At 42.8% G+C, this 26,504-nt stretch overlaps 3 protein-coding genes across 5 annotated transcripts in view; 2 read left to right on the forward strand and 1 right to left on the reverse strand.

Annotated features, from left to right (window-relative positions):
• Positions 1 to 167: 167 nt before the first annotated feature.
• Positions 168 to 13,080, reverse strand: CTNS (cystinosin, lysosomal cystine transporter). 3 transcript variants are annotated; one of them, XM_073315688.2, is made up of 11 exons: positions 12,968 to 13,079; positions 11,645 to 11,727; positions 9,445 to 9,523; positions 8,117 to 8,201; positions 7,899 to 7,999; positions 6,641 to 6,772; positions 3,480 to 3,579; positions 3,272 to 3,391; positions 2,239 to 2,409; positions 1,676 to 1,793; positions 168 to 1,184 (listed from the first exon to the last, which is right to left on the reverse strand). In XM_073315688.2, exons 2-11 carry the CDS (start codon positions 11,709 to 11,711, stop codon positions 1,054 to 1,056), a joined length of 1,104 nt encoding a protein of 367 aa, XP_073171789.1. In that variant the 5' UTR covers positions 11,712 to 11,727; positions 12,968 to 13,079; the 3' UTR covers positions 168 to 1,053. The 3 variants fall into 3 exon arrangements, with proteins under 3 accessions (XP_073171789.1, XP_073171790.1, XP_073171791.1); XM_073315689.1 differs by lacking the exon at positions 12,968 to 13,079 and adding an exon at positions 12,730 to 12,940; XM_073315690.2 differs by lacking the exon at positions 2,239 to 2,409 and having other exon boundaries at positions 12,968 to 13,080.
• Positions 13,081 to 13,286: 206 nt separating this feature from the next.
• Positions 13,287 to 26,492, forward strand: SHPK (sedoheptulokinase). The gene is made up of 7 exons (XM_073315589.2): positions 13,287 to 13,899; positions 15,263 to 15,404; positions 19,873 to 20,056; positions 22,164 to 22,316; positions 23,536 to 23,711; positions 24,337 to 24,537; positions 25,624 to 26,492. The coding sequence occupies exons 1-7, from the start codon at positions 13,705 to 13,707 to the stop codon at positions 26,016 to 26,018; spliced, it is 1,446 nt and encodes a 481-aa protein (XP_073171690.1). The 5' UTR covers positions 13,287 to 13,704; the 3' UTR covers positions 26,019 to 26,492.
• Positions 13,855 to 26,504, forward strand: part of LOC140899684 (transient receptor potential cation channel subfamily V member 1) — a 35,306-nt gene continuing 22,656 nt past the window's right edge. Inside the window, exon 1 of the mRNA XM_078849194.1 lies at positions 13,855 to 13,899. The gene's annotated coding sequence lies outside the window, so the exon portion shown is untranslated. The remainder of the gene's footprint in view (positions 13,900 to 26,504) is intronic.

The raw sequence follows: 26,504 nt of genomic DNA on the forward strand, positions 1-26,504 counted from the left end.
TTAAGGTCTTGTTATTTACTTAAAGACCTTATTTACCCCAAGCCACCTACATAAAATGGATGTCTACCTTGCAGAGGGAATCTTGAGGCTTTGAAATCTTTACCTGGAAGGTGCCATGTAAGTGCTTATCAGCTACTGCCTAGATTACTCAGGAAATGGGAGGAAACAAAGATTAATACAAATTTTAATCATTAGGCTATTGAACAAGATCAGACTTAACATAAAATTGTTCCCTTGCATTAACAGCACAGACTAGGCACTTCAATGGAACCCAATGTGAATAACTACAACTTAGTGCAGTAAATATTCAGAAGTTTGGCACTAGATTTAGCACTTTTACAGAAAGTGCTTGGTGGTATATGGTAGCAGAGATCACAAAAAAGTTTTTTTTATTTAATGTTTAGGTACAGCTTTTGACACAGTCATATGAACGTGCTGTGAGATTAAATCTGATGAAGACTGGTCTGGTCTTCATGCTTCTTGGTTAGTGCCTTCATTAACCCATTGTACCTACTTGTAACAGTATCTGTGGTTACCAAGCAGTCTTTTCCTGAGCCGCCGCCTTTCACTTACAACTTGGTTTGGGAGAAGATGAAGTCAGCAGCAGTAGAGTTAGATTTTACTGTCCAGTCCACAAAAAAAAACCAACCTGTTTCTTGGTCACTACTTTATAAAGGTACCTGGTTCGGTTTTTCACCCTCCAGTTGTGTTCAGCTGAAGGAAGCCCAGCTCTTTCCTTGCCCCACACAAAATGCTGTATTGGTCAAAGATAGCCACTATTACTAGGCCAGCTCAAGACAGGCTGGCTTGGAATTAGCTTCCAGGGTTGCAAATCTTTTCCAGCTGCAAGGGGTAGGGTAATGGAGTATCCATTAAGGCATTTGCCATTAAGCAAAAAATAAGTTCAACAGTCCTATACGGTAGAGGAATTATAAACAACAGCATGACTCTTGCACTACTCACGTGGATACCTGGTGAGTAGTCTGGAAATCCATCAGCCAGTATAGAGGTAAAACCAATAAATCCGTACTGTTGTCTATTCAGGGTGGGGTCTTAGTTCAAAGACTCATAGCCTGATGTTCTATATAGACAGTAATGCTGGATGATAAAGACTACATCAAAGGTGATTGAGAAGAGGCCCAGTCCAAACTTAGTTGGATCTCCAAAGATTAATATCCATTCATCTGTCAAAAATTAAGGTAGTCTGAAAATCTGCATTGTCACCCACATTAACTGATTTAATAGTCTTAAAACTGGTCTTGGCTATCCTTAAAAGTCAAGGGATAATGGCTATCCCATAGTTATGGGTCTATGAGATAAATTGTTCAAGTTTGTCATTACCGTAGGTTGTTACTAAAATGGTTTATTTTTAACAGCACAGGCGTTATTCATCAACTTTAGTTTGATTTCATGACATTGTACGGTTAATGCAATAAGGTATTCTGTGCTGTTGTATAGTTACACAGAACTGTGTAAATAGCTTACATTAGAAGACAGCCAAACACTTATTCTTTACCACATTTTTATAGCACTGATGGCTGCATGTATTGCCATGCAGGACACCTAGGTTTGGGAATGACCTTAAGTGGGTCTGGACTGGAAGAAAGTGCTTTGTGGCAGGTTTTTCTTTAATTGAAAATGTAGGCCCTAAAAGACACTTCAATTTCATTCTTACCGTTGTTGTAAGACTGCAAAAACATCTGAAGGAGGCTGAAACTTCCACCAGTAAAATCTAGTAACACATTTCCAATGCTCCACCCTTCAGTACTCTTCCGCCGAAAATTCATGTATGCCTACAAGGGAGTCAAAGTGAATTTAAATATGCTGCAGCCTTTGATTTTTACCTATAAAATGCAAATATTTTTGCAGATCGAGCAGTCAAACAAGCCAAAACTTTTTATTCTACCCCAGCAATAGAGAATTCTCCACTTATTTTGACCTCAGATAAGCAGATTGAGCTTTCAATGCCTCAGTTAACCCCAGCTGTAAGAGAAAGCCTCGCTGGTTTAACAAACTACAGTTTTCAGACATTGCAAGTTACTTGCATGCTTAATCAGCACAAGAGCCATCAATCAAGTGATTGGTTTTCTCACAATTCTAACATAGCATAGTCAGCATTCTAGAATCATATGCACTACATATTAAAGAACCTACAGTGCTCTTCCAGGTAGCCTCCTATATTAGGATGTGGCCTCTTGCTATCTGCCTGAGTTAGGAGACATTAGTGCCAATTTTTACCTGTGGAAAATATTTTATCAGTGAGATTCCCAGTTTAATGTAAGAAAAGAAAAATAAGAACTGTAGCCATGTGATTTCTCCAGCTGCAGCCACGGACAGTGTGGTAAATGTGAAGATCCATGCAATCACAAGTAGCCCAATAGCAACTCTGGACACTCTTTGACTAGCTCGCTGAAAAACAAGACACTTTATACATTTAGAATTCATTATACCCAGCTCCCTCCCACCCCAGTTACCATAGGATGCACAATGCTAAGCATAACATACAACCAAAGCCCATTGTGGAACTGGCTAGATTGACCCCTCCTCCTCCTCAAGGATCCCCACATTGTTTTAGTATCATAATAGCTTGCTACAGGTTTAGGATAAAACAGTGCAATTTCCGAGTCCCAATTCCCATGGAAATCTTGTTCAGAATGTTAGCATCCAGGAGGAAGGGGTCAAAGTCTTTCTGCAATGTTTTTGTGGAACTTGTTTTATTACTCAGTTCTAAATTAAGACTATTTGTGGGGCTTTATGCTGGTAATAGCATATTTGAGATGGGCACAGAGAAGCTTCCAAAGTCACACTTGCCACATACCCTGACCTTTCCTGAAAGCATCCCATGCTGGTAGAGAGAGCAAGGAGCGCACATACACACCCCCCTCTTTCACAACTTGGTAATCCAGAAGAGGTAAGAATATTTTTTTCCACCTAGCAGGTTTACTGCCTGTAAGTGATCATCCACACACATTTTGTAATTGGGAAGGCAGTGAACTGAGCACAGAAGTGGAACCCAAGAACAACTCCCACATTCCGAACCAGATTCTGCCACTCCGCATGGCTTTGTAAGAGTAATACAAATTGTGCCCATATTTTCTGCTGTAATGGCAGTTGTATTCTCCTATCTGAGAAGGATGTTGAGAATTAATGTTTGTAGAGTGCTGTGAAAATGAAGAACCCTATAATTGCTAGGTATAATTGCCTCAAAGCTTAAACATAATCAACGGTTTTGACTTCATTTGGACTATAAGAATATCCTAGGTAAACCCACCTCATATATACAGCACTGAAATATTGTAAAGAGAGTTAAAGCTACTGCATGGAGACTGAAGAAAACATCATTGCTGTCCACAGGGTTCACTCCATTGGGATACTGGCGTAGGAACTGCTCCTGTGTATTAAAAACCCAAGCAAGTCAGCTACCGTAACTCTGTTCTACAAGTAATGAAATATTTCATTGAAAGAACAAGTGCACTTACCTTGATATAGGCAATCCAGAAAAGTCCTACATTAAATACACTGTATGCTATGAAACCAGTGAGGTTGAACGCTATGTAGTCAAAGCTTAATCCAACAACACTAAGAAAGAAAGAGAGACACCACTTTACATGTAAAGATTCATCTGCGGAGCAGTATGGTCAGTGCCATAGAGGGACAGACTTTCTGGCACTAGAAGGTTCTGATTTAAGTGTTTTTTACAATTGCTGTCCCAAGCAGAAACTGCGGCTATACCACTTTATAAAAGAAGTAATTTGTTCGCAGTGAGGGTTGCCCCTCACACATACTATATATTTTGATAGCGTTTACAATAAAGTTTACTTTCAAAATTCATATTCCTATGTTAACTGCAATGAATCAGATAGCATTTTAAATTAGATCCACAACCAGAAGCATTACATCAGAAGGAGTCCATTCCTGCTGCCCACTGTTCTGTCCTCACATTCCAGGTAAGAATTTAAAAAACTTCTAGACAATCGTTTGTTCACTCACTAAGAGCCTCAAGTCAGAGGCAAGATAACCTGTCATTGTTAAAGGCATGCATTCTAAATGAATTGGTTAGAAATACAGTGTCTTCTACAACCCTGGGGGAAAAAGAAATCTTGTCAACCATCCATATTAAGTCATGGTTTAGCGTTAGGTCACTGGAGGACGCACTTAAAGTTCCATTCTCCCTCCAATTCACGTGCTATTGAAAGTTCATCAGGGCTCAAATTCACATGTAGTCACTTGCACTACAGTGTGTGTGCAGTGAAGCTGTGTGCCCTCCCTCCAAGCCAGAAGGAACCACCCACTCTGCCCAAGTGGGCGGAGCCAGATCCACCTTGTCCTTCCCACCAGAAGTGGATAGATAGGACAGGAAGTATAAAAGGTGGAGCTCCAGCTCAGTTAGGTCTGAAACAGTGAGGGAGATAGATGCATCCTGCTCGTGAAGGAACCTGTGTCTACAGGGGAGCTGCCAGAACTGCTGCTGGCCACCTATCCTGGGGAGATAGAGGACACTCCTTCAATCTAGGTACACCTGGAGGGGAGGAAGTTGCCCAGGACAGCTGACTCTAGTCTGCTGTAGCACTGCCTGAAACATGGTCAGCATGTTGCAGCTAGATTCCCCACTGCAGACCACTCCAAGATTGTTAGAATCAGATCCAGTGATGGTGGGCCTGGGTCTCCCTACCATCCCACCCTAACGTGGGCCAGGTGGTAGGTGTTAGCCTACTGTCGTCCAGAGCTAGGATGACAGGTTAGCCCTGCCCTTGCCTGAGCCCATAGACTCTTTGGGGTTCTTCCCTGTTAGACCAGTCAGGACACTAATGCCTGGTCTGCTAATTCCCCCTGATACTAGGCAGTGATACTGATGATGTAGTGAGGCCTCCCTCTGACCCAGAAGAGGAGGGACATCACCACTGCAGTGTGTATTTTAAACACACTCCCATCTTTCCAGTAACTTATTCACATAGTAACTGAAATTGAGGTGATGGAGATTAGGGGTAAATTTTGCAAAAGCACGTGGGTGATGTGGTCTTGAAAATAGGTCTTTGGTTCTTAAGTCAATTAGGCATTTAGAAAATTACGCTAGGTGTCTAACATGCAAAAAAACTGTACTCCCTGCCCTGGAGTAGACTGTATGTTTTACATATTTGAACAGTGCTTAGTAGAATGAGGCTGCAGTCTCCAGCTGCCACAGTATACATACACACACACAATATGAATAAGGCTAAGTTTTAGTCACAAGTATTTAGTAAAAGTAACGGACAGGTCACAGGACGGAAACAAAAATTCAAGGCCCATGACCTGTCCATGACTATTACTAAAGATACCGTGACTAAAACGTGGAGGCAGCATGCGGCCCGGGTCCCTGGGTGGGGCTGGCTCCCTTCCCGGCTCTGTGCTCTCTCCTGCCCCTGCAGCAGCGTTTGTGTGTGGGAGGGGTCAGGGGCACGAGATGGGGTGAGGCGGGCTCTGGGCAGCACCCACCTGGGGGCCTCACCAGAAGCAGCGATATCTCCCTTGCTCAGCTGCTAGGCAGAGGCGTGAACAGGCAGCTCTGTGCACTGCCTCTGCCCAGGGCACTGCCTCTGCAGCTCCCATTGGCTCGCAGCGCTGCCTGGCCACGCCTTCGACTAGCAGCTGAGCGAGGGGGATGTTGCCACTTCCGGGGAGCCCCCCCCAAGGTAAGTGCTGTGCAGAGCCCGCCTCACCTTGTCCCATGCCCCAATCCCCTGTCCCCTTCCACACCCAAACTGCTGCTATGGGGGCGGAGGCCTGAGACTGCCCTAGCAGTGGCCAGTATGCCTGACACAGGGGCTGCCTGAGCTGCCTCTGAGCCAGGCGCACCGGCTGCTGCAGAAGTCACTGAAGTCATGGAATTCGGAATGTCTGTGAAACTTGCAGCCTTAATCATGAATAACCATTCATTGGAACAGGTGAGAAGTTGTGGAGTTAAGCAGAATTGTGACTAGGGGAAATTACCCTCCTATGCATACATAATAGGCATAATCTAATTTCCATCGAGATGAGTCTGTTCAGGAGGCATACATACTAGTGAGTGCATTTTTCTTTGAACCCTATTACTCAGTTTTTTTAGCTACAAAGTTGCCAGTATGTTCATGAGGCTACATGGGCTCCCTCTGATGGTGAATTTAAGATCTGAAGAGTCCACTATTGTGCTCAAGGGGAGAAAGAAGGGTGGCGGGGGGGGACCCAAACATTGACAGGTTACTTCTCCAGCAAAGAGAGTTGTTTTGTTTGAATGGTCTTTTAGTATTTTTAAATCTTTCAGTGAGTTAGGTCTTGATCCTGCAATCGGAGCTACATATGTGAACTGCTGCCCATTGACTTCAATGATACTTTGCAGGGGTCCATTTGGACAAAACCAATTGCAGGGTCAGCGCCTTGGAGTTCTGACTCAGACAGTTGTGAGGAAAGTAGCCTTCTAGGAAAGGTACTTGAGCTTGCCAGAAGAGACTTTATATTAATGACGTTAATGGACTCTTGTGATAATGGGGTATGGTTTTCTTCTTTAATGGGAACTAATTACATTAGGGGGATCTCTGATAATTCCCCAACCTACTCAGAAACCAGTCCACATGACCATTTGTATCACTGCTAAGAGACACACACATTTCACAGCTAGTCTCCTTACCTTTTTCGTCGCCAGTTTTCGAAAACCTGAGGGTAGAAGGAGATCGACCAGGCAAAGAAATAGATCCAGCCAGTCACCTGGTCTATAATCCTCAGTATGTTACTATGAATCACTTGGAATCGAATCCTGGGGCTGCAAAGGAATTTGTACTAATCAATCAGTTTTTAAACAGTCAGTATATTCTCTGCACTTTTCCACAGATCATACTTCTTCATTCTAATTTGTGGGGCAGAAAACTACTCAGTTACTCAAATTTCGGTTTGGGTTTTAGTAGAGCAATAAAGCTTTCCCCCTTTTCACACACCCTTGTGGTCTTTCCAAGATTTCTACAAATCCTAGTGATTTGCCTACCCTCAATCCTCCTCTATTCTGTCATTTTCCCCTCCCTTATACAGGCCTTCTGAAGCCTCTCATCTTCCTCTCTTTCTTCTATGCCTCTTAGTATGTTACTGTTATGCAACAGCAAGGTTTTACTCTTCATGCTTGTCAAGCAAAGCCTTATTATCTGGCTTGTCTTGTGTTCCTGGATATGTTGTGATGTGGGTAACGATAGCCATGATCAAGACAGTTAAAAGCAGAAGTGAAATGAGGAAGTGACAAGACCATGCATTATCCTGCAGAGCTGTGGTATTAATGGCAACAAGCAAATGCAACTCAGCATTCCCCATCTCACCAGTTTCTGATCTCAAGGAAGAGAGTTCCACCTGTGAACACATGATTCCTTAAGAGACTCTTTAATCAGGAAGGTTTGTGGATGTGCTAAGTACTTGTGGCTTGCATTGAAGTCTTGTGAAAGCTGTGGGTGTGCAGAGGAGAGTCAGGCTGTTAACATTCAAGGATATGAATCTCAGAAGCGTGTTCGCAAGATAGGCATAGCAACAAAGCAGTAGCCCATGGACTTTAGGGCCAAATGGTATCCAGCTTGAGTAGTGTTGTCATGCATGCTTGGAGCCTTTTCTTGTGTAGTTTAGAGCATGCTGCTGAACCCGACCTATGAATGCTTAGGAGGTTAGGTTTCATGATTACAAGATACAGAAGCTACCAGTACCACTTCACGGATCTCAACATCTTTTTTTTTGGGGGGGGGGGGGGGAAGAAGGAGAGATAAGAGAAGATGACTATGTTTATGTTAATCAAGGGAACTTGCAGTGTAATTAGTAGGATACTGGGAGATGGTGTAGGGGCGGGGGAAATTATTATACTACTTTGGATACCAAGGAGTTGCACATGATCTGGGTTGAATAGTAGTTTAACTCACCCAGTTTCATTGGCATTACTGGCATGAAGATAAACTGTAACTTGTCCAACATCTTTAGCTTTCACTTGAAAGCTTGAATTTAGACCTGCAGGCAATATTACCTGTCAGACAAGGAAAAAAAGGTTACATGTAATGACTAGTCACATGTTTTTAATGAGGTCAGACTATGACCAATTGTAAGCTTTAGTATAAGGTCTGAAATCAGTTTTGTTACTCACTTGATCAGGTAGTTCAACAATGGTTCCATTTTTTGACGAATATGTGATATTAAATGTTATCACCAACGTCTCATTTAATGGGGCACTGTGAAGATAGACAAGTCAAAAGAAGCCTATAAATCCATGTGTTTAAAGGAGGTTTCAGGCCTTCTGGGAGAATTGATTCCATGCAGCTTAGGCAATATTGTTTTGGATGGACCACATACAATTCACACTTAATCATCACTTGTGGCACCAACATGATACTCTAGAAACAGATACTGTCCTTTACTGACAAACCAATCTGAACTGGATAGAACTTGTATGTGTCCCTTTGTGCAGCCACTAGTCAATTCTAACAGGGGTTTGAAAGATGGATAAACACCTTTAAAAAAAAAAAGTCTGATATTTCCCTATTTCTCCTCCCACTTTGTAAACACCCCACCAATCCCCACCACTGCAGTCTTCTCTGAAGTCTTCCTCTCTCTCCCCACAAGTCATCTCACATTGAGAGGAACTTTCCATTCTTGGGAAAAGTCTCACTATTAGTGAGAGACTGAGAAAATGAGCACTGGACTATAGTAAATATCTACTCCACAGCTACAGTGTGTGTTTCAGCTCTGAGATGGCTACACTTCTGTGCTGGGAACAGTGACACCTGTTCAATTTATAAAACATTTAGGTGTCCTTCTAGATAAATTTGTACATGAAGGATGTTTGTTAGGCTCATAGTAGTTAGAGCTAGAAGAGACTGAGTCCATCTTCCGGCAAATGCAGAATTCAATACTCCAACAGAGGACATATGAATTTGAATCTTACATCTAGCCAAAACTTATTGATACAAAAATACAGACTTATCTGAGCTTGTACCTAATGGTGAATTTTCATCCCCGTGAGGGCCAGTATGAAGGCTATGTACCACAGCTCAAGTGGAATAGTGGCCTTGTACTAACTCACTGCACACAGATGAAACTCACCTGAAATCAGTGGTTTTCAACCCTCCAGTGGTGGGGGTTCACAGACTATGTCTAGGGGGTCCGTGAAAGGTAGTCATAACCGTAGAACAGTGGCTTTCAACCTCTGGTCCACAGACCCCTGGAGGTCTGCAGACTATGTCTAACATTTTCAAAGGGGCATGCACCTAAATTAGATGGGGGAGGGGGGAGCCCACAAATGAGAAAAGGTTTAAAACCACTGCCCTAAATGAACAAGCCACCTCATCTTTCCTGCAAATCTAGTTAGTTATCTGAACAAGTTTTGTCCATTCTCTGTTCTGGTCTGATGCCTGTGGGTGTAACAAAAGCAGAGAATTAAAGGAAGAGAAACTGAAAATGATGCTCTAACCTTACCTTAGAGTCACAGTGATATTTGTCAAGCTACCCTTTTCTACTGAAACCACTTCAGGGACAGAGAGCATGATGGCTCCATCTGGAAAAAGAAAAACATTAAGCTTAGATTTCTACAAAAGGAAAAATCTCCTTCCTGAAAAGAGGAATTGTTTTCTTGTGTGGCAGAAGAAAGCAATTAGAGTACAAACCAGTTAGACGAGCTCCTAGGGCTGGTTAGCAGGAAGGGTTAGAGTGGCAGACAACTAGCAACAGTGTGGAAGTAAGCATTGGCACTTTTTCAAGTGACTGAATAATTCTGAGACATTAATGAGAAAAGTGCAGACTGAAAACAGTAAATAGGCCAAACAATGGTCTCCTGGAACAAAATTAATTGCATGTGTATAATGTGTTTATTATAAATACTTTAAACTCTAAGCTAATTATAAAATGCTAAGTGTTATTGTTTCTTGCTATGATCAGCAATGGATCCTAATTACCTGTAAGAATCAGAACTCTTTAAAGCTGGTCTTAAAATTGCTACATGATCCACATGAGCTGTCAAGGTTCCTTCCCTACTCTGAACTCTAGGGTACAGAAGGGGGTCTTTCATGCAGGTTCCCACAAAGCTTATTCTTACCAGCTTAGGTTAAAAACTTCAAGGTACAAACTTTGTCTTGTCCTTGAACCCTATGCTGCCACCACCAAGCATGTTAAACAAGGAACAGGGAAAGAGCCCACTTGGGGGGGATATTTTGCAGGAAGACATCTCAAAGCCCTACACCCTTTTTCCTGGGGAAGGCTTGATAAAAATCCTCACCAATTTGTACAGGTGAACACAGATCCAAACCTTTGAATCTTAAGAACAATGAAAAAGCAATCAGGTTCTTAAAAGAAGACTATTAAAGAAACGGTAAAAGAATCACCTCTGTAAAAATCAGGATGGTAAATACGTTACAGGGTAATCGGATTCAAAACAGAGAATCCCTGTAGGCAAAACCTTAAGTTACAAAAAGACACAAACAGGAATATACATTCCATTCAGCACAGCTATTTTACCAGCCATTAAACAAAAGAAATCTAAACACATTTCTAGCTAGATTACTTACTAACTTTTTACAGGAGTTCTGAGCTGCATTCCTGATCTGTTCCCAGCAAAAGCATAACAGACAAACCCTTTGTTCTGCCCCCGCCCCAGCTTTGAAAGTATCTTGTCTCCTCATTGGTCATTTTGGTCAGGTGCCAGCAAGGTTCTTAGCTTCTTAACCCTTTACAGGTGAAAGGGTTTTGCCTCTTGCCGGAGGGATTTAAAGGTGGTTACCCTTCCCTTTATATTCATGACACAAGCCCAGCAGAATACCAAGAAATTCAAGAACTTCAGCTCATTATCCTGCCCTTGCAGTACTCAAGCAACATCTTGCTATTGTGCTTGAAATTGTGCACCATGCAACAATATTCATATAAGGCATATGAGAAATAAGATTATGCTTTTCTTGCTTGTCAGTCACTTTATTTAAGTGACTAGGGTGTAGTTACATTTCATACACAAGCAAGTGCCACAGTATAGCTCAGCCTCCCACAGACAGTTTTTCCACTCCCCTGCCCAAATTCCGACATATGCCTAAAGCCTGCCCAGGAATTCACCACTCATACCTGCTAATATCAGAAGCTTATAAAAGCAAAGAATAAAGACCTCTTAATTAGGGGAGAAGGGGATTATTTTAAATGCAATTTTTAGAAATCTTTTGTTAAAATTCTATATATTACAAGTGACTGAATTTGGTGGTCTTATCTTGTAGATACTTCTGGCACCTATAAACCCAATAGCTAGCACAGACAGGATCACCAAATTCATCACTGACTTCAGTATAATGAGGACTAAACCTATAGAATCTAGCCTACTGACCTACCCTAGTCACTTACATCAATAATGAAAGAAGACATGCTGCGCTGTCACTACAAAATAGTCTGAAGGTAACATATATAAGGGAAGAAAGTTTCCCAACACCACAACAACAGCTGGAGCAATTCTTTATTAGAAATTGTTACACCGAGCCAATACCCTTATAAACACACCACTATTTCACACAGGTCACCTTTAACAGGAGACTATTTGGTTTTCAGCACAGATACCCTTTTCTTTTACAGCCATTTTAGCGAATAAATAACCGACTGCTGATCTGGTGCACAGCTAGATAAGCTTCCCTATTTGGAAGACACTTACCACAAAGTTTTAGCAATGAGAGCGAAAAACACAACACAGAGAGAAGTAGCCATCTTTTCACCATCATGCTATTCTTCAGACCGCTACAAAGCAAATGAAAGGAAGTTTTGTTTAGGCTCCTGCATAATTTCAGCAGCAGAACAGTCCCATCGAGCACTCTTTTTCCACTGTGCCCTGCATCCCTTCATCTCACCCATCACTTCCCCACACACCATGGCCAGCCCAGCACTGCCCCTTCACCTCCACACCTAGCCCCCACCCATCCCAGGGGCTGGGGCCACCTTGAGCCTGGCTTGCCAAGCTCCCACTCACCACCGAGCGTGGTGCCCACCCTGCATCACCATTTCTGGCCCCCCATCCACCCCAGCGGCCAGGATACCTGAGCCTAGAGCCCTCCCTTCCCCAGCCCCCCTCACCACCCTGCCTTGCCCCACACCCACCCCGGGGACCCCTGAACCTAAAACCCTTCCCCCACCCACCTACCTACCTCACCACCCTGCCTTGCCCCACACCCACCCCAGGGGCCCCTGAACCTAAAACCCTTCCCCCACCCACCTACCTACCTCACCACCCTGCCTTGCCCCACACCCACCCCAGGGGCCCCTGAACCTAAAACCCTTCCCCCACCCACCTACCTCACCACCCTGCCTTGCCCCACACCCACCCCAGGGGCCCCTGAACCTAAAACCCTTCCCCCACCCACCTACCTACCTCACCACCCTGCCTTGCCCCACACCCACCCCAGGGGCCCCTGAACCTAAAACCCTTCCCCCACCCACCTACCTACCTCACCACCCTGCCTTGCCCCACACCCACCCCAGGGGCCCCTGAACCTAAAACCCTTCCCCCACCCACCTACCTCACCACCCTGCCTTGCCCCACACCCACCCCAGGGGCCCCTGAACCTAAAACCCTTCCCCTACCTACCTCACCACCCTGCCTTGCCCCACACCCACCCCAGGGGCCCCTGAACCTAAAACCCTTCCCCCACCCACCTACCTCACCACCCTGCCTTGCCCCACACCCACCCCAGGGGCCCCTGAACCTAGAGCCCGCCCCACACCTCCCCCCTCACATCTCCTCACCCAGCCCAGCGCTCTAGGGAGGGCAGGGGGAACAGGCGGGGTGTCTCAGCGCCCCTGCCAGGGGGCGGGGGTGATGGGGGGCGGGGAGGGCTCGCACCCACGCGCCCCCTCAGTCCCACGGCCACGCGGCGCAGTGCATGCTGGGAATTGTGGTCCTCATGGGCCACCCCTCCGGAGGGGGATCCCCGCTCCGCTGTACGCCCCGAGGGCAGAACAAACCCCCTGGAGAAAGACCGACCCACTACCGCCGAGCCGCTCTGTCCGACTAGCGCTCTGCCGGCTCCTTCCTCCCTTGTGAGGCGACCGCCTATATCAGGCCTCCCGCTGGCTCCCTCTAGCGTGCCGTAGAGCCGCAATGGCCGCCCTCGGCCGCCATCTTGGGTGTGGCATCTGGTGCTGGGGGCGCTAGCGATGACCTGGGGTGTCTCGCTCTTGGTTTAATTAAAGTAGTGTTTAAAACTCTTTAGATACGGGTTTTTTTGGGGGTGGGCCCTGGGAAGAGCCAGACGTGGGTCGCGGGCGGGCGTGTTGCCACACTCAAGATGGGAGGCTCCATCCCTCCCCCGGCTCTACTCGGGCAGCGGCTCCCGGCTGCTGCGGCTCCGAGATTCGCAGTTCAAGGGTCAGCGCAGCCCAGGGCTTAGCCCAAGCCTGCCTGGAGCCGGATTTAACCCTCAGGCGGCTGCTGCCCCAGGCCCTCCAGCCCTGGCCTGCCATGGGAGCCCGGAGCCAGCTGGACCTGTGCCCTGGTGCTGCCTGTGTGTAGGGCAGAGACCTGGGCACCCGGCCGGTGGAGAGACGAGTAACCGAGAGCCACCCCAGGGAGCAGGGCTGGAGAGTGGGAGCCAGGCTGCCGGGCTGAGTCCCTGCGCCGGTCCCTTACTGCTGCCTTGTGCTGGGTGTTTACTTGGGCAGCAGGCGGACTGAACGCATCCCCGTGGTGCAGGAAGTGGCCGCTGCCACAGGACAACACAAATGATGGCTGATAACCAGGCTATGGGGCTGAGTCCATGCGCCACGCCTGGAACGGTGTGTGTGTTGGGCATAGATCTGGGCACCACCTCAGTGAAGGCTGCCTTGGTCGTAGAGACAGCGCAAGGGCAAATTGTGACCCAGAGCTGCTCAAGGGAGACACAGGCCCAGGCTGATAGCCCGGCTGCTGGAGCACAGGTGAGAGAGAGCTCAAGACAGAGGTGTTGTGTTTTACCAACTCAGCTTTGCGCCACCATGTTACGTTAGCTTCAGTGACTTATCAGCGTTGTTTTAATGCCTTGCAGGATGCCGCTTGGCTCTTTAGGAAAAAAGGGAAAGGAGGCATGTGTGTCTGTCTGTATGTCTCAAATCTAATTTAAAAAACTTCTCTTGTGCTGTATGAAAAAGCCAAGCCAAGTAAGAGTAAGACAGTCTGTTTCTAGAAGGGTCAGTTTTTAAAAGAATCAGTGGTTAGGTACCTAAATGGTTAAGTCAAATGAAGACAGAATTAGTGTTGATTAGTGTTTCTGGCTGTCCAGTGTGCAGTGGTTGTGTAGCTGTGTTGGTCCCAGGATATTTGCGAGACAAGGTGGGTGAGGTAATATATTTTATTACGTTGGTCCAATAAAAGATATTACCCCACCCACCTTGTCTCTCTACTATCGGCAATGAATACTTTTTTTTTTTTTCCTAATGATTTGTGGAGTTTCAAAACAGACATAGCTCTGAGCACTTTCTGAAATGGCACCATAGTTAGCTGCCATAGTGGTCTTTGCTCTAGCATGATCGAGTGAAACTTACAGCCCAAACCCAAGTTATGTACTTCGCCTGAGAATCTAGAAAACAGCAGAAAGCCCAGATACTTAGATCATATTTATCAGAACCTTAGAAAAACCTAAAATAGATCTTTCCCTGCACCTTGATCTTGTATGTGATGCTGCTTCACAGGGGACAGAGGCAAACTGCCCTAGCCCATTTTGCACTTTACTTCGGGATACAATCATTAGCTTCATGAAAGCACTGCTTAAGTAGGGCATGGTGTGTTAGAAAGAAGCAACAAGATCCTTTCATCTTAAGGGGCTTCTGGTCCATTGTGTCTATTGATACAACCTGGCAAAAACCAGGGCAGAAAGATAGAAGGTACATCTCTATGCTCTTAATGGACTTGTTATGATCCTAGGCCTTGCCTTTTTTAGTAGTGAAGACAGGCACTACGGTAATACAAATAATAAGTAATTATAATAACAGCAGGTAAACATCTTGTTTGTTTATACAATCAAAGTTATATGTTAATAGAATAATTCATATCTATTTGTGTGTGGGTAATTAAACTTTGTTTCTAATGTATATTATTTAGCCACAAATCAGCTAAATTAGTGTGTGTTGAAATTTTGAACTATGTAGTAGTAACTCAGTAATTCAGCTATAGTAACAGTATATTGTTAAGCTAAATAATAGATGGTGTTCACTTCTAGCTTCTGTTTCACTGCTTAAGTAAATGCAGTACATGAATCTAGTAGATTATGTCTCAACACCCTCATAGCTGATTTTACGGTTGCAGGGAATGGAGCAAGATGTCCAGAAAATAATAAAAGCCTTGAATGAATGTCTTGCGGCTTTTCCCCAGGAGCACCTTCAAAGGGTTAGTCGCATTGGTATTTCAGGACAAATGCATGGGGTTGTGTTTTGGAAAACAAACCAAGGTAATGTCCATCTTTTGACATGTTTGCTATAAATATTGTAGTATAGAAGCTAAATGGCAGAAGCCATGGAAGATGGGTCTATTGATGTTGGAGATCATTTTTAGTTCTGGAATAATTTGCAGAAAACTGCCATAAAACATCTTGATGTTTTATGAAATATAATAGTCAGAAAAAGTCCTGTTAAACATGCATTTCTCCTTAATTGTAGTAGACAGACATTTACAACCACTCATTCCGTTTAACCATGTTCTTTGTTGACATACTAATTAAGGATCTGATCTTGTGAATCCTTATGTGAGCAGTCCCAGTGAATTCAACAGGGCTATTCACGTGAGGAAGGTTTTGCAGGATTGGGATTTGGAAGGGAATTGGGCCTTTACAATTATCTATCAATTGTCCTCTGTTTGTTACCAAATGAAATGTGCTTATGGAACACACAGTACTCTTTTTATCCCATACTAGTTGTTTCCCAGTGAGTTGTCTGAATACCTTTCAGTTAATTCCTCTTCAGTACAGAGGTTACTGAGTCTATCCTGCTGTGGAAAGTTAGCTAGCCTTACACTTTATGGAAATGTACATAGCATTACCCATTCTGCTCTGGAATGTTGTTTTTAAAGATTCCAGTTTGAATGCAAAATACAAGGAGTGAAATTCAATAAATATTTGAATTGATGTCAGATGTTTTTAAAAAGCCCAAAGCATTCAATGAAATAGTTTTCTGATAAGCCACAGGTGACAGACGCACAATACTCTTATTGCTGTTGACTCCATGAGTATCTGGGAAATGGAAATGCAATTCTGCATGTGTAAGTAGCTGTAGGATCAGCATCCAAGTCACAAGCAACCAAGTCGACCTCTGTGACTTATTCACATAGGCCCCAATTCTGCAAATACTCAAGTAAATGTCAGGTTTCAGAGTAGCAGCCGTGTTAGTCTGTATTCGCAAAAAGAAAAGGAATTTGTTAGTCTCTAAGGTGCCACAAGTACTCCTTTTCTTTTTTCAAGTAAATGTGTAGCTGCATGCATTTGTTTACAAGATTTTGGTCTTAGATTGTAAACTCTCTAGGGCAGGGATTATAATATAGATTTTTCCTCAGCTACACTAGTGTAAATCCATTTTGGTCAGTGGCATTACTCTGGCTTTCAGAATCTGATTCCATGTCTTTATTCTCTCTATAACTCAAAATACACACCTATAGGCAATAATAAAAAATATTTAATAATAGCTAATGTTGAACTCCGTAGTTGAAGCAGAGATTTGCTGTAGACCATAAAACTGATTTTCTGAAAGCACTGGTCATTGTCTGTCAGATATTGGCAGGATCTCAATTGCTTTAAGAGATCCTGAACTATTCACCGCTGTGATTTTATTTTAAATACTAAAACCATCACCAAGGAGTATATCCAAGGACTGATGGATTCATGGGTCTGTTGCCCACTTTCTAGCTGTCCCATGAGTGCTGCATAACAAAACCTCATGACTCCATCAGCCGCATAAATTCTCATGTGGAGATGTTTAATATTTCATTTCAGAAAGCTGTATGTCACTTTTTGTTTTAAATTGCTGTATTCAACAAAATGAAGGAGAATGTTTGTTTGCTCTCACTACTTTGAGTAGATTAAGTGAAACCGCATACTCAATGTTGCAAATTACATTTTTAATGGCATCATTTAGGGTTAGCTTTGTGGTTAATAATAGTTCTTAGAATCAATTTGAAAACTAGAAAATAGATGAAGTGGAAATACAGTTGAAATAGACTTAAAGGAATGGGTATCAAAGAAAAGGAAATAAGACAGACATGGACTTTGGACGCGTCACATAATACTGTAACTTTTACATTTTGTTTAAAGTTGCTCTGTGTGAGAGTGAAGTTCAGGAGCTGTATCAAAGTTTCAGTTCAGACTAGTGGAGGCACTGGTCGTCATAGAATGATGCCTTCTGCCATGTTTGGTATAAGCTCCCTCTCTGCCAGTACGGCTTAACTTCTATGGGTGAGAGCCTCACTCCCACTGTGGCTCCTTTATGCTGTGTAAAGGGTCCATAAAAGCCCTCTGGCCAGGGGATAACTTCCCCAGCACAGGAACTGTGCAAGACACCTGTAAGCTGCCTTCCTAGGACTCCTTCACGACGCCCAGTATAGGGAACACACTGGAGTGGGGTTGAGGGCACAGAAGTGGAGCATCAGCATGCAGAACTGTGGAGATTCTGGGCAGCCCTGGGTGGCTGGCATAATTTAGACTGGCCCCTCCAGGTGGCCTAGGATTGTGAGGCACTTAGAGGCACAGCACAGAATCCTACCTTTTGTATTTAAAAGGAACAAGATAGGAATTACCCTGGCAATGAAGCTAAAAAAGAATATTGAATCAATATAAATCCTAATGAAGGCAGTCCACCTTCTCTATGAGGCTGTGTTACAGAGCTAGGATGTTCTATGAGCCTGTGTTACAAAGCTAGGATGGCATGTACTCTTTACTGCTTGGTGGTTACATGTCTCTGTTGATAAACCCAGATGTAAGTGATACATAAGTTATATATCACTTACATATATAACTTTTATATATATTACATAAGTGATGTGCCAGCAGTGCCCCTCTGTCATGTACATTGGCCAAACCGGACGGTCCCTACGTAAAAGAATAAATGGACACAAATCGGACATCAGGAAGGGTAACATACAAAAGTCAGTAGGAGAACACTTCAATCTTCCTGGACATTCTATAACAGATTTAAAAGTAGCTATATGTGAACAAAAAAACTTCAGAAACAGACTTAAAAGAACTAAAATTCATTTGCAAATTTAACACCATTAATTTGGGCTTGAATAGGGACTGGGAGTGGCTGGCTCATTACAAAAGCAGCTTTGCCTCTCCTGGAATTGACACCTCCTCCTCTATTATTGGGAGTTGACTACATCCACCCTGATCAAATTGGCCCTGTCAACACTGGTTCTCCACTTGTGAGATAACTCCCTTCTCTTCATGTTTCATTCTATAATGCCTGCATCTGTAATTTTCACTCCATGCATCTGAAGAAGTGGTTTTTTACTCACGAAAGCTTATGGCCAAATAAATCTGTTAGTCTTTAAAGTGCCACCAGACTCCTTGTTGTTTTTGTGGATACAGACTGACACGGCTACCCCCCGATACCAGATGTAAGTGGTACTTTGTATTAAAAAATAGACATATTCATGAGCTATCTGTTGTATGAAATTGAGCCCAACGTTAGAGCAAGTGTAGATATTTCAAGGCTAGAAAATGACACATCCAAGTCATACTCTTAAAATTTGGGCTCAAGTGATTGATGGATTCCAGGGCAGAAGGGATTATTGTGATCATCTAGTCTGACCTTCTGCGTAACACAGGCCATACAACTTTCGCAAAATAATTCCTAGAGCATATCTTTTCGAAAAACTTCCAATCTTGATAAAATTGTCCATGATGGAGACTCCACCATGACGCTTATTAAGTTGTTCTAAAGGTTAATTACTTTCACTGTTTAAAAAAATATATTTACACCTTATTTCCAGTCCAAATTTGTCTAGCTGCAACTTCCACTCATTGGATTGTCACGTTATTTCTTTCTCTGCTAGATTGAAGAGTCCATTATCAAATATTTGTTCCCCATACCTATAGACTGTCATCAAATCCCCCCTGAAGTCTCTCGTTAAGCTATGTAGATTGAGCTCCTTGAGTCTGTCACTACGAGAGATTTTTTTTTTTTAGTCCTTTAATTGTTTTTGTGGCTCTTCTCTGAACCCTCTCCAATTTATCAACATCCTTCTTAACCTGTGGACACTAGAACTGGACACAATATTCCAGCAGCAGTCGCACCAGATCCAATTGCAGAGGTAAAATAACCTCTCTGCTCCTACTCAAGATTCCCCTCTTTATGCATTCAAGGATTGCATTCGCCCTTTTGGCCACCACGTTTAACTGGGAGCTCAGATCCATTACTTCCCAGGATAGAGCCCCCCCGTCCCCCCGTAAGCACGGCCTGCGTTCTTTGTTCCTAGGTGTCCTACGTTTACATTTAGCTGCATTAAAACATGTAGCGTTTGCATGCAGTTCTAAAAGTTCAGTGCGGTTCTAGCAGCCTTTTGCTCCACTTCTCAGGGCACTTCTTAGCTGCATGTTTTTGGTGGGTCATGCTCAGTTTCAGGTGTCACATTCTGTCTTATCTCCATCTGTGCCTGTTTGGATGGATATTATGGGTGCTAGGAGGACAGAGATAAAGCCTCTGGACAGAATGGTTTTTTTCTTCATCTCAGGGTAACAGTCTTTGAGGCAGATTATTCAGGGCTAGAAAATATGATTGGTTAGTTTGAGTAGAGTCAGTACTGCTGTATTTTTTTTTTTTTTGAAGTGTTAAATGTGTTTCTTTGTGGAATATTTTGAGTCACAGGAGTTGAAAGGTACCAGACAAACTGCGGTTAATTATGCTGTGCTTCTCAAATACTGCCGATTTCAGGTTGCAAATGGGCCGAGAGTGGAACTGGTCACACCTTTCAGCCTGGAGAAGTCAGTCATCTGATTACGTGGCAAGATGGCCGCTGCAGCAGCAGTTTCCTCTCTTCTCTTCCTCAACCACAGTCACATCTAAGCGTGGCTACAGGATTTGGATGTGCCACAATCTACTGGTATTTGAAGAACAGGTAGAAGCACTGTAACTTCAGCTGTATTCATTAGATTTTCTCTATCATGCCGTTTCCTTAGCAGTTTCTTGGCTGGAATTCAAGCCAGTCAGTGTTCTTGTAGAAGGCTAATACCAGTTCAGGGTCTGCAGCTGTATATTTCTTCCTATCTGTCATAATGCACCAGCAGGAGGAGACCTGTGAGATGAAGCAAAACTTCCCTTTAATCATAATATTAATTAAATGGCTGAAGATCATTTCAAATGGAAGTATTAAACATTAACCATATACAACTGAGTTTGATATTCTCTCATCCTTCTACTTAAAAATACCACAGAACACTTAACAAGAAAAGAAACAGCTCTGGTTATACATGAACGGAAACATCATCAGTTAATATAATTTGAACCCTATAGCTGTGCTTTAAGCATAGTTCCTATATATACTTATGAAAATCTAAAATCTGTTGGAGTTGTTTTGGGCCAATTCCCGCAACATGCTAAGAAAATTGGGCCCTACATTAGCTGCTGTTCCCTTCCCTTTTAGGCATTAAGCTGTCCTAGCAAGCCTCTGATGAGGTTTTATACATAATCTGCTGGGTTGTCACATGCTTTGCATGGGACAGTTTTTCACTTACAACTTGCCTTTAGCCATAGCAGGGTGTGGAATCCACAAAACCTTTGCGTAGATTCTGAAACCACTTCAGCTTCAATAAGCTATTACATCTCCCAAACTGTCACCATCTTCCACATCAAGTAGGAGTTCCGTTTTGCTCAAAGGAATAAAAGACTCTCTTGATCTTGCATTCCTCCTGAAGTTTGTTTAGATGGTATCTGGAACACAGTTGATCTCTCCACACTCGTATTTATACTGTTATTTTCATCCTTGGTACTTTTGCTTTAATGCATATATTGAGCACCCTAATTCAACTAGATGGAATTAAGATTTTTTCAGATGCTCCAAAGCTGAGAGCAGGACATCTCTGTGCAAGTCTGCTGCTGTTTCTCTCTTTATAACAGGCTTTGCAGCTGTGCACTTTGCCACAAAGAACTTGTGTGTTAAAACTGTTTCCCCCATCTCCCTGTAGGAGTGAGTATTATGCATGGTAACACACCATAAATCCAATTCTATGGAAAAACTAGGACTTGATCACTGAGGCAGTCTTTATAGTTGGTTCCATGCAATTTTAATTGTGAGATTCTGTGTGTTTCTAAAGTTCTCTGGAGTGATAGAAGCAATCTTGTTTTTTATAAAGGATGCAGTTACTGATGGGACAGAGTTAATGTAATATTTTACTAATATTAAGGAGCCTTAGGAATTATTTCTCATTGTCTTTACTTAATACTGCTCTGCATCATTTGACTTTCATGACAAAGATAAGAAAAGAGATAATACCTACCTTATTTATTTCCTTTTATATACAGCTAGGAATTCAGCAATACTCATCTGCAACAGTGTAATTAAGTTTTATTGCAAAGTAACAATTCACTGAAGAACATTAGACACACTGTTCAATTTTTTCTATTTTTCTTCAATAAGCAGCTTTTTTGTTTTCCCTCAGACACTCACTGTTAAATCATTTTTACAGTAAACCTCAAGTACCCTATTCAGAATATTTGGAAGAGATCTAATTGTATTATTGGCCTCAAAACCAGGTGCCAATGGAGTAACTGCAGTGTTGGAGGTAGATGCTAGAGATGGTTGAAATTTTTTGCTTGAAAGGTTTTTTTATCAACAAAGAATGCTTTCTTTACTTTTTTTTTTTAATTGAAACAAATTTTTGCAGGGAAATGTCTGATTTCTATGAAATTTTTGAGTTGCCAAAAATGATTTTTTTCCTTAATTCGGATTTTTGGTTTTTCTATAAAATCCAAAAAGTTTTGAAGAAAGTTTTTGACAAAAACAATTATTGTAGTATAACGTGTTTTTGTGGGGAGGAAAGAATGTTTCCTAACCAGTGCTAGTGGACACTTGTTTTCTAAGGATTTCTCTCATTCAGTTAATTGACATGTTTCCAGAAGGTTTCTTTTGTCATGTGTTTCCAGTTTTGTCCTGAATATCAACTACAAATGGAAATGGTTGGCAAGTGGACGTTTAACAAATCAGCTGTTGTTTTGTTGTTAAATAGCCCAGGTTTTCTGAAGCCTTTTGATGCAGCTGGTACCATCCACGACTACGTGGTTGCCATGTTGTGTGACCTGGAAAGGCCATTGATGTCCGTCCAGAATGCTGCCAGCTGGGGATATTTTAATTCCAGAAGTAAAAGCTGGAATACTGAGATGTAAGTGACAGTCATCCAATGGATTTTATTTATTGTCTGTCCCAGATGGGGTGAATACTCCTGTAGACCATAAGTATGATTATAGCCCAGAAAGGGGTGATTGAAAGCTGCTATCTCTGATGGTTGTTTGACCCTTTGCTGAATGAGTCTGTGTGACTCAGTGCAGTTTGTGGTGGGCAAGTATATCATATAAAACCTCATCACTGTTGGCAGTCATTGGCATTGTCATTTTTAGAAACCCTCAGAGAAGGCATTATTGGCTGGCTCAGCAAAGAGGCCATGGATACTGAATTATTTGCTTCCTTCCTGCTGGGGTTCTCTCTAGGGCACGGATGAGGTACAGCAGTGAGACAGAGTGGGTCAACTGTCCATGCTCTATCTACATGCTGGTTAAAGAGAATTTCACTCTTTAGTGCCTTCAGCTGAGCTCTTTCATAAGCATTAAAATTTCCTCACAGTGTCATTTAAAAGGTGTCCGGCTACCGGGCATCTGATGAGACATCAGTTTTATTCTTTTTTTAAAAACGACTTGCTCTTTCAGGGGGTGGAGTCCAGGGCCCTATACATTTCAGGGATCGGTTTGGGCCACGACTCCAGGGTGAAAAGATCTTCTAACAGTGAAGGTAAAATATTTTCTAGCCCATTGAAAGGGTAACAGGACCTTGGATTTGGCTCACTGAGCTTTTTCTGACTTGAAGTAGTAGTTGTTGTGAGGTAGCCCATACTCACGTTGAAGTTTGGTTAAGAAGCTTGTTGTAATTAAGATGTTCTGGTTTGTTTTTGACATGCTAATCCTTTGCATGAGAGTGTCCTGGGAGTCAGTGTTCTTTGGCACTTGAAAATTGGTTATATTTCTGTTCTTTTGATTGTCCCTTACCATGCTGCTTGGCTATGTGACTTTGGTGGGTTGAACATGTGATCCCTGCTAGATCAAATCAAGTATAAATGTAGGTGGATTTATTTACTCTTCTGGGCTATTTTGTACAAGGTTGTTCTAGTTCCATTGGCTGTGTTGGCTAAAAACTAAAAGTCTGAACTTGTCCAAGGCAGAGCTAATTGGGTGGGCAAAAGAATCTGTAAACCCAGCAGCCACAAGCACATGGTCAGGCTAGCCTGTGACCTCAGGGATGTTCACATCGCCAGGTTGCATGCTGTCGTATTGACTAATCCATCTGTGTGTGTGTGTGTGTATATATATATATTTTTCTTTTGGTTGCAGTTTGAGAGAATCTGGCTTTCCCCTTGACTTGCTTCCTGAAGTGGGTGACCCTGGTGGCATTGCTGGGAGGATGCCCCATGACTGGCATGGAATACCAAAGGGAGCGGAAGTGGGAATTGCTCTGGGAGATTTCCAGTGCTCTGTTTATTCTTGTATGACTGAGAGGACTGATGCAGGTATTCTTATACAGCTGGGACACAACAACTACAGTAGAACCTCAGAGTTACGAACACTTCAGGAATGGAGGTTGTTTGTAACTGAACAAAACAAGAACTTTTGTTCTTTCAAAAGTTTACAACTGAACATCGACTTAATACAACTTTGAAACTTTACTCTGCAGAAGAAAAATGATGCTTTTAACCATCTTAATTTGTCGCACAGAAACAGTTTCCTTGCCTTGTCAAATCTTTTTTTTAAACTTTTGCCTTTATTTTTTTGAGTGGTTCAGGTTTAGCGCAGTATTGTACTTGCTTTTTTTTTTTTTTTTTTGTCTCTGCTGCTGTCTGATTGTGTACTTCTGGTTCCAAATGAAGCATGTGGTTGACTGGTCAGTTTGTAACTCTGCTGTTTGTAACTCTGAGGTTCTACTGTCAGACCTTTCAATAGGTCTGAGTACCAGTTTCTAGTCTGTGAAAGGACTAATAAAATTTTTCCATTAATACCATAGCACTCTTTTTTGCCTGACTGTTGTTCCTAGCTCGGTGTTTATATTGTGCTCAACACCACGGTATGTGGATAACTTATTTTCCTCTTTCAGGGTAGCTTGCTAAAAGATGAAATCTTTTCTTTCTTGTGTTGCAGTTCTCAATATCAGCACCTCTGCTCAGCTGACAGTCCCCATGCCCTTGGGATTCCAGCCCCCAGAGACACCAGATTCCTTGTCAGCTGTTGCCTATTTTCCTTATTTTGATGGTAACTATCTGGCAGTGGCAGCATCACTCAACGGAGGAAATGTGCTGGCAACATTTGTGGATATGTTGGCCTGCTGGATGGCGGAGTTGGGTAAAGTATTTTGGGGATAGACACAGCTTAATATGGGAGTAGATCAGCAAGATATGAGGGACTGAGTCAAAGCAGCAAGTCTTGTACTGCAGTGGTTTTCAACCTGTGCTCTACACCTCCATTCAAAATTTTTTAGGGGTCTGCAAATGAAATAAGGTTGAAAACCACTGTTGTACAGTATGTGTCATCTGAGCAGAAATCATGACGCATGCGATTTGTTCCCACTGTAGTGCTAGAATTTCCTACAACAATTAGGGGACATGCTGAGAACAACACTAACTGGAACCTGCATTTGGATTATGTCTGGGTTTTATTTTTGTTTCAAGCACTTAAGTGAGTGAGAATATCTTTGTGGGTTCCATTTCAGAAGGAAAAATTTTCAAAGGAAAAATTATAGGTCAATAAATCAGAAGTCAGTCACTAATTTCCATGTTCATAGAGTCTTAAAGAGTGACTTGATTATGTTAATTGCCTGGAGTTGCAATTTTCGCAGAACTTTAAATGCCTAATGGACTTTAAAGAGCCAGGTTTAGTGCAGTATCATATAAGACAATCATGTCATTTCCCCAAAGTGCTTTAAAATGTGTTGTCACAACTTCTTTGATATCCTTCCCTTGAGTTGTCTCAGTGCAACAGTAAATTCTAAAACCCTTCCAACCAATGCTTGAGTGACCTTTGCACTGTCAGTATAGGAGGTGGAGTCTGTGCTGATTGCCCCTATTAAGAAAAGGTCACTAGCTGGTTAGTTTCCAAACATGCAAAATTATCTTTACTGTTGCTTTTTCATTTAAATTGAGCCAATAGCTAATGTTTCAGAGAAAACTGTTCCATTATCAGAACTGCAGTGTTTATAATCAGAAAAGACTTCTTGGATCAAAATACTCTGGATGAGGAGAGTCATATTCCTGCAAAAGTGATCTCCTTAGGGACAGGAGAAGCCAAATACATAGTGTTCTGTTGAGCCAACATACACCACTGAAACAGCACCCAGCATGATTAGCATACTTTAAGCCTCCAGCATTCATCTCTGACAGGTGAAAGGGACACCAGGCTGACAAAATTAGTAACACCATTTCCTTTTGGCAGGGTATGACGTTCTAGAGTCCCGTGTCTATACACAAATGATCAACGCAGCCTTGGCCCAAAATGCTACCAGACTCTCAATCTGCCCAACTGTATTTGGAGAAAGGCACATGCCTGAGCAACTGGCGTCTGTGACTAGTATCGCTGCTTCTGAGCTCTCTCTGGGTCACGTCACCAGAGCTTTGTGCCATGGGATCATTCAGAATCTGCATTCCATGTTGCCATTTCAACACCTGAAAGAGGCAGGAGTGAAGAGAATTCTGGGAAGTGGAAGTGCCCTTTCCAGGAATGATGTGCTGAAGCAAGAAGTGGAGAAAACTTTTCCACTTCCTGTGATCTATGGAAAGGATGTGGATGCAGCTGTAGGCGCTGCTATGGTGATGCTGCACAGAAGATAAATCCATAGTTCAGGATTGTCTGATACAAAGTTGTTTTTTTTTCTGGACATATCAACACTTTCTTTCTATTTCCTCATCATTCCTGACGTTGCTTTTAATCTACCATTCCACTCAGTATGGAGAAGAACAGCTTCCATTAATGTCCCTCTCTGGTTCCATATGTACTCAGGGCCCTGCATGCTCTTATGTTGTCATTCCTAATTGTGCAACAATTTACCATATGAAATTTGGCTGTGTGAAGGGAAAAGCTCCATTACGTTTGGGCTGAAGATAATACTTCATCACAGGCTTATTTTCCTGTTAGGAAAGAAGCCTGTGATGGCTAAGAAGAGCCAGTGTCTGTTGGTAATGGCATCTGTAGCCTTTGTTAGAGATGTTTTGTGGTTAAACTATCTCTTTCCATATATATGTGTATACAACACAATGGAGCCTAAAGGTGCTACTGTAATACAAATAAAATAATAATTTACCATATCTTATGCATTG

This window comes from Lepidochelys kempii, chromosome 17, assembly GCF_965140285.1.
Source record: "Lepidochelys kempii isolate rLepKem1 chromosome 17, rLepKem1.hap1, whole genome shotgun sequence".
Lineage (NCBI taxonomy): Eukaryota > Metazoa > Chordata > Testudines > Cheloniidae > Lepidochelys > Lepidochelys kempii.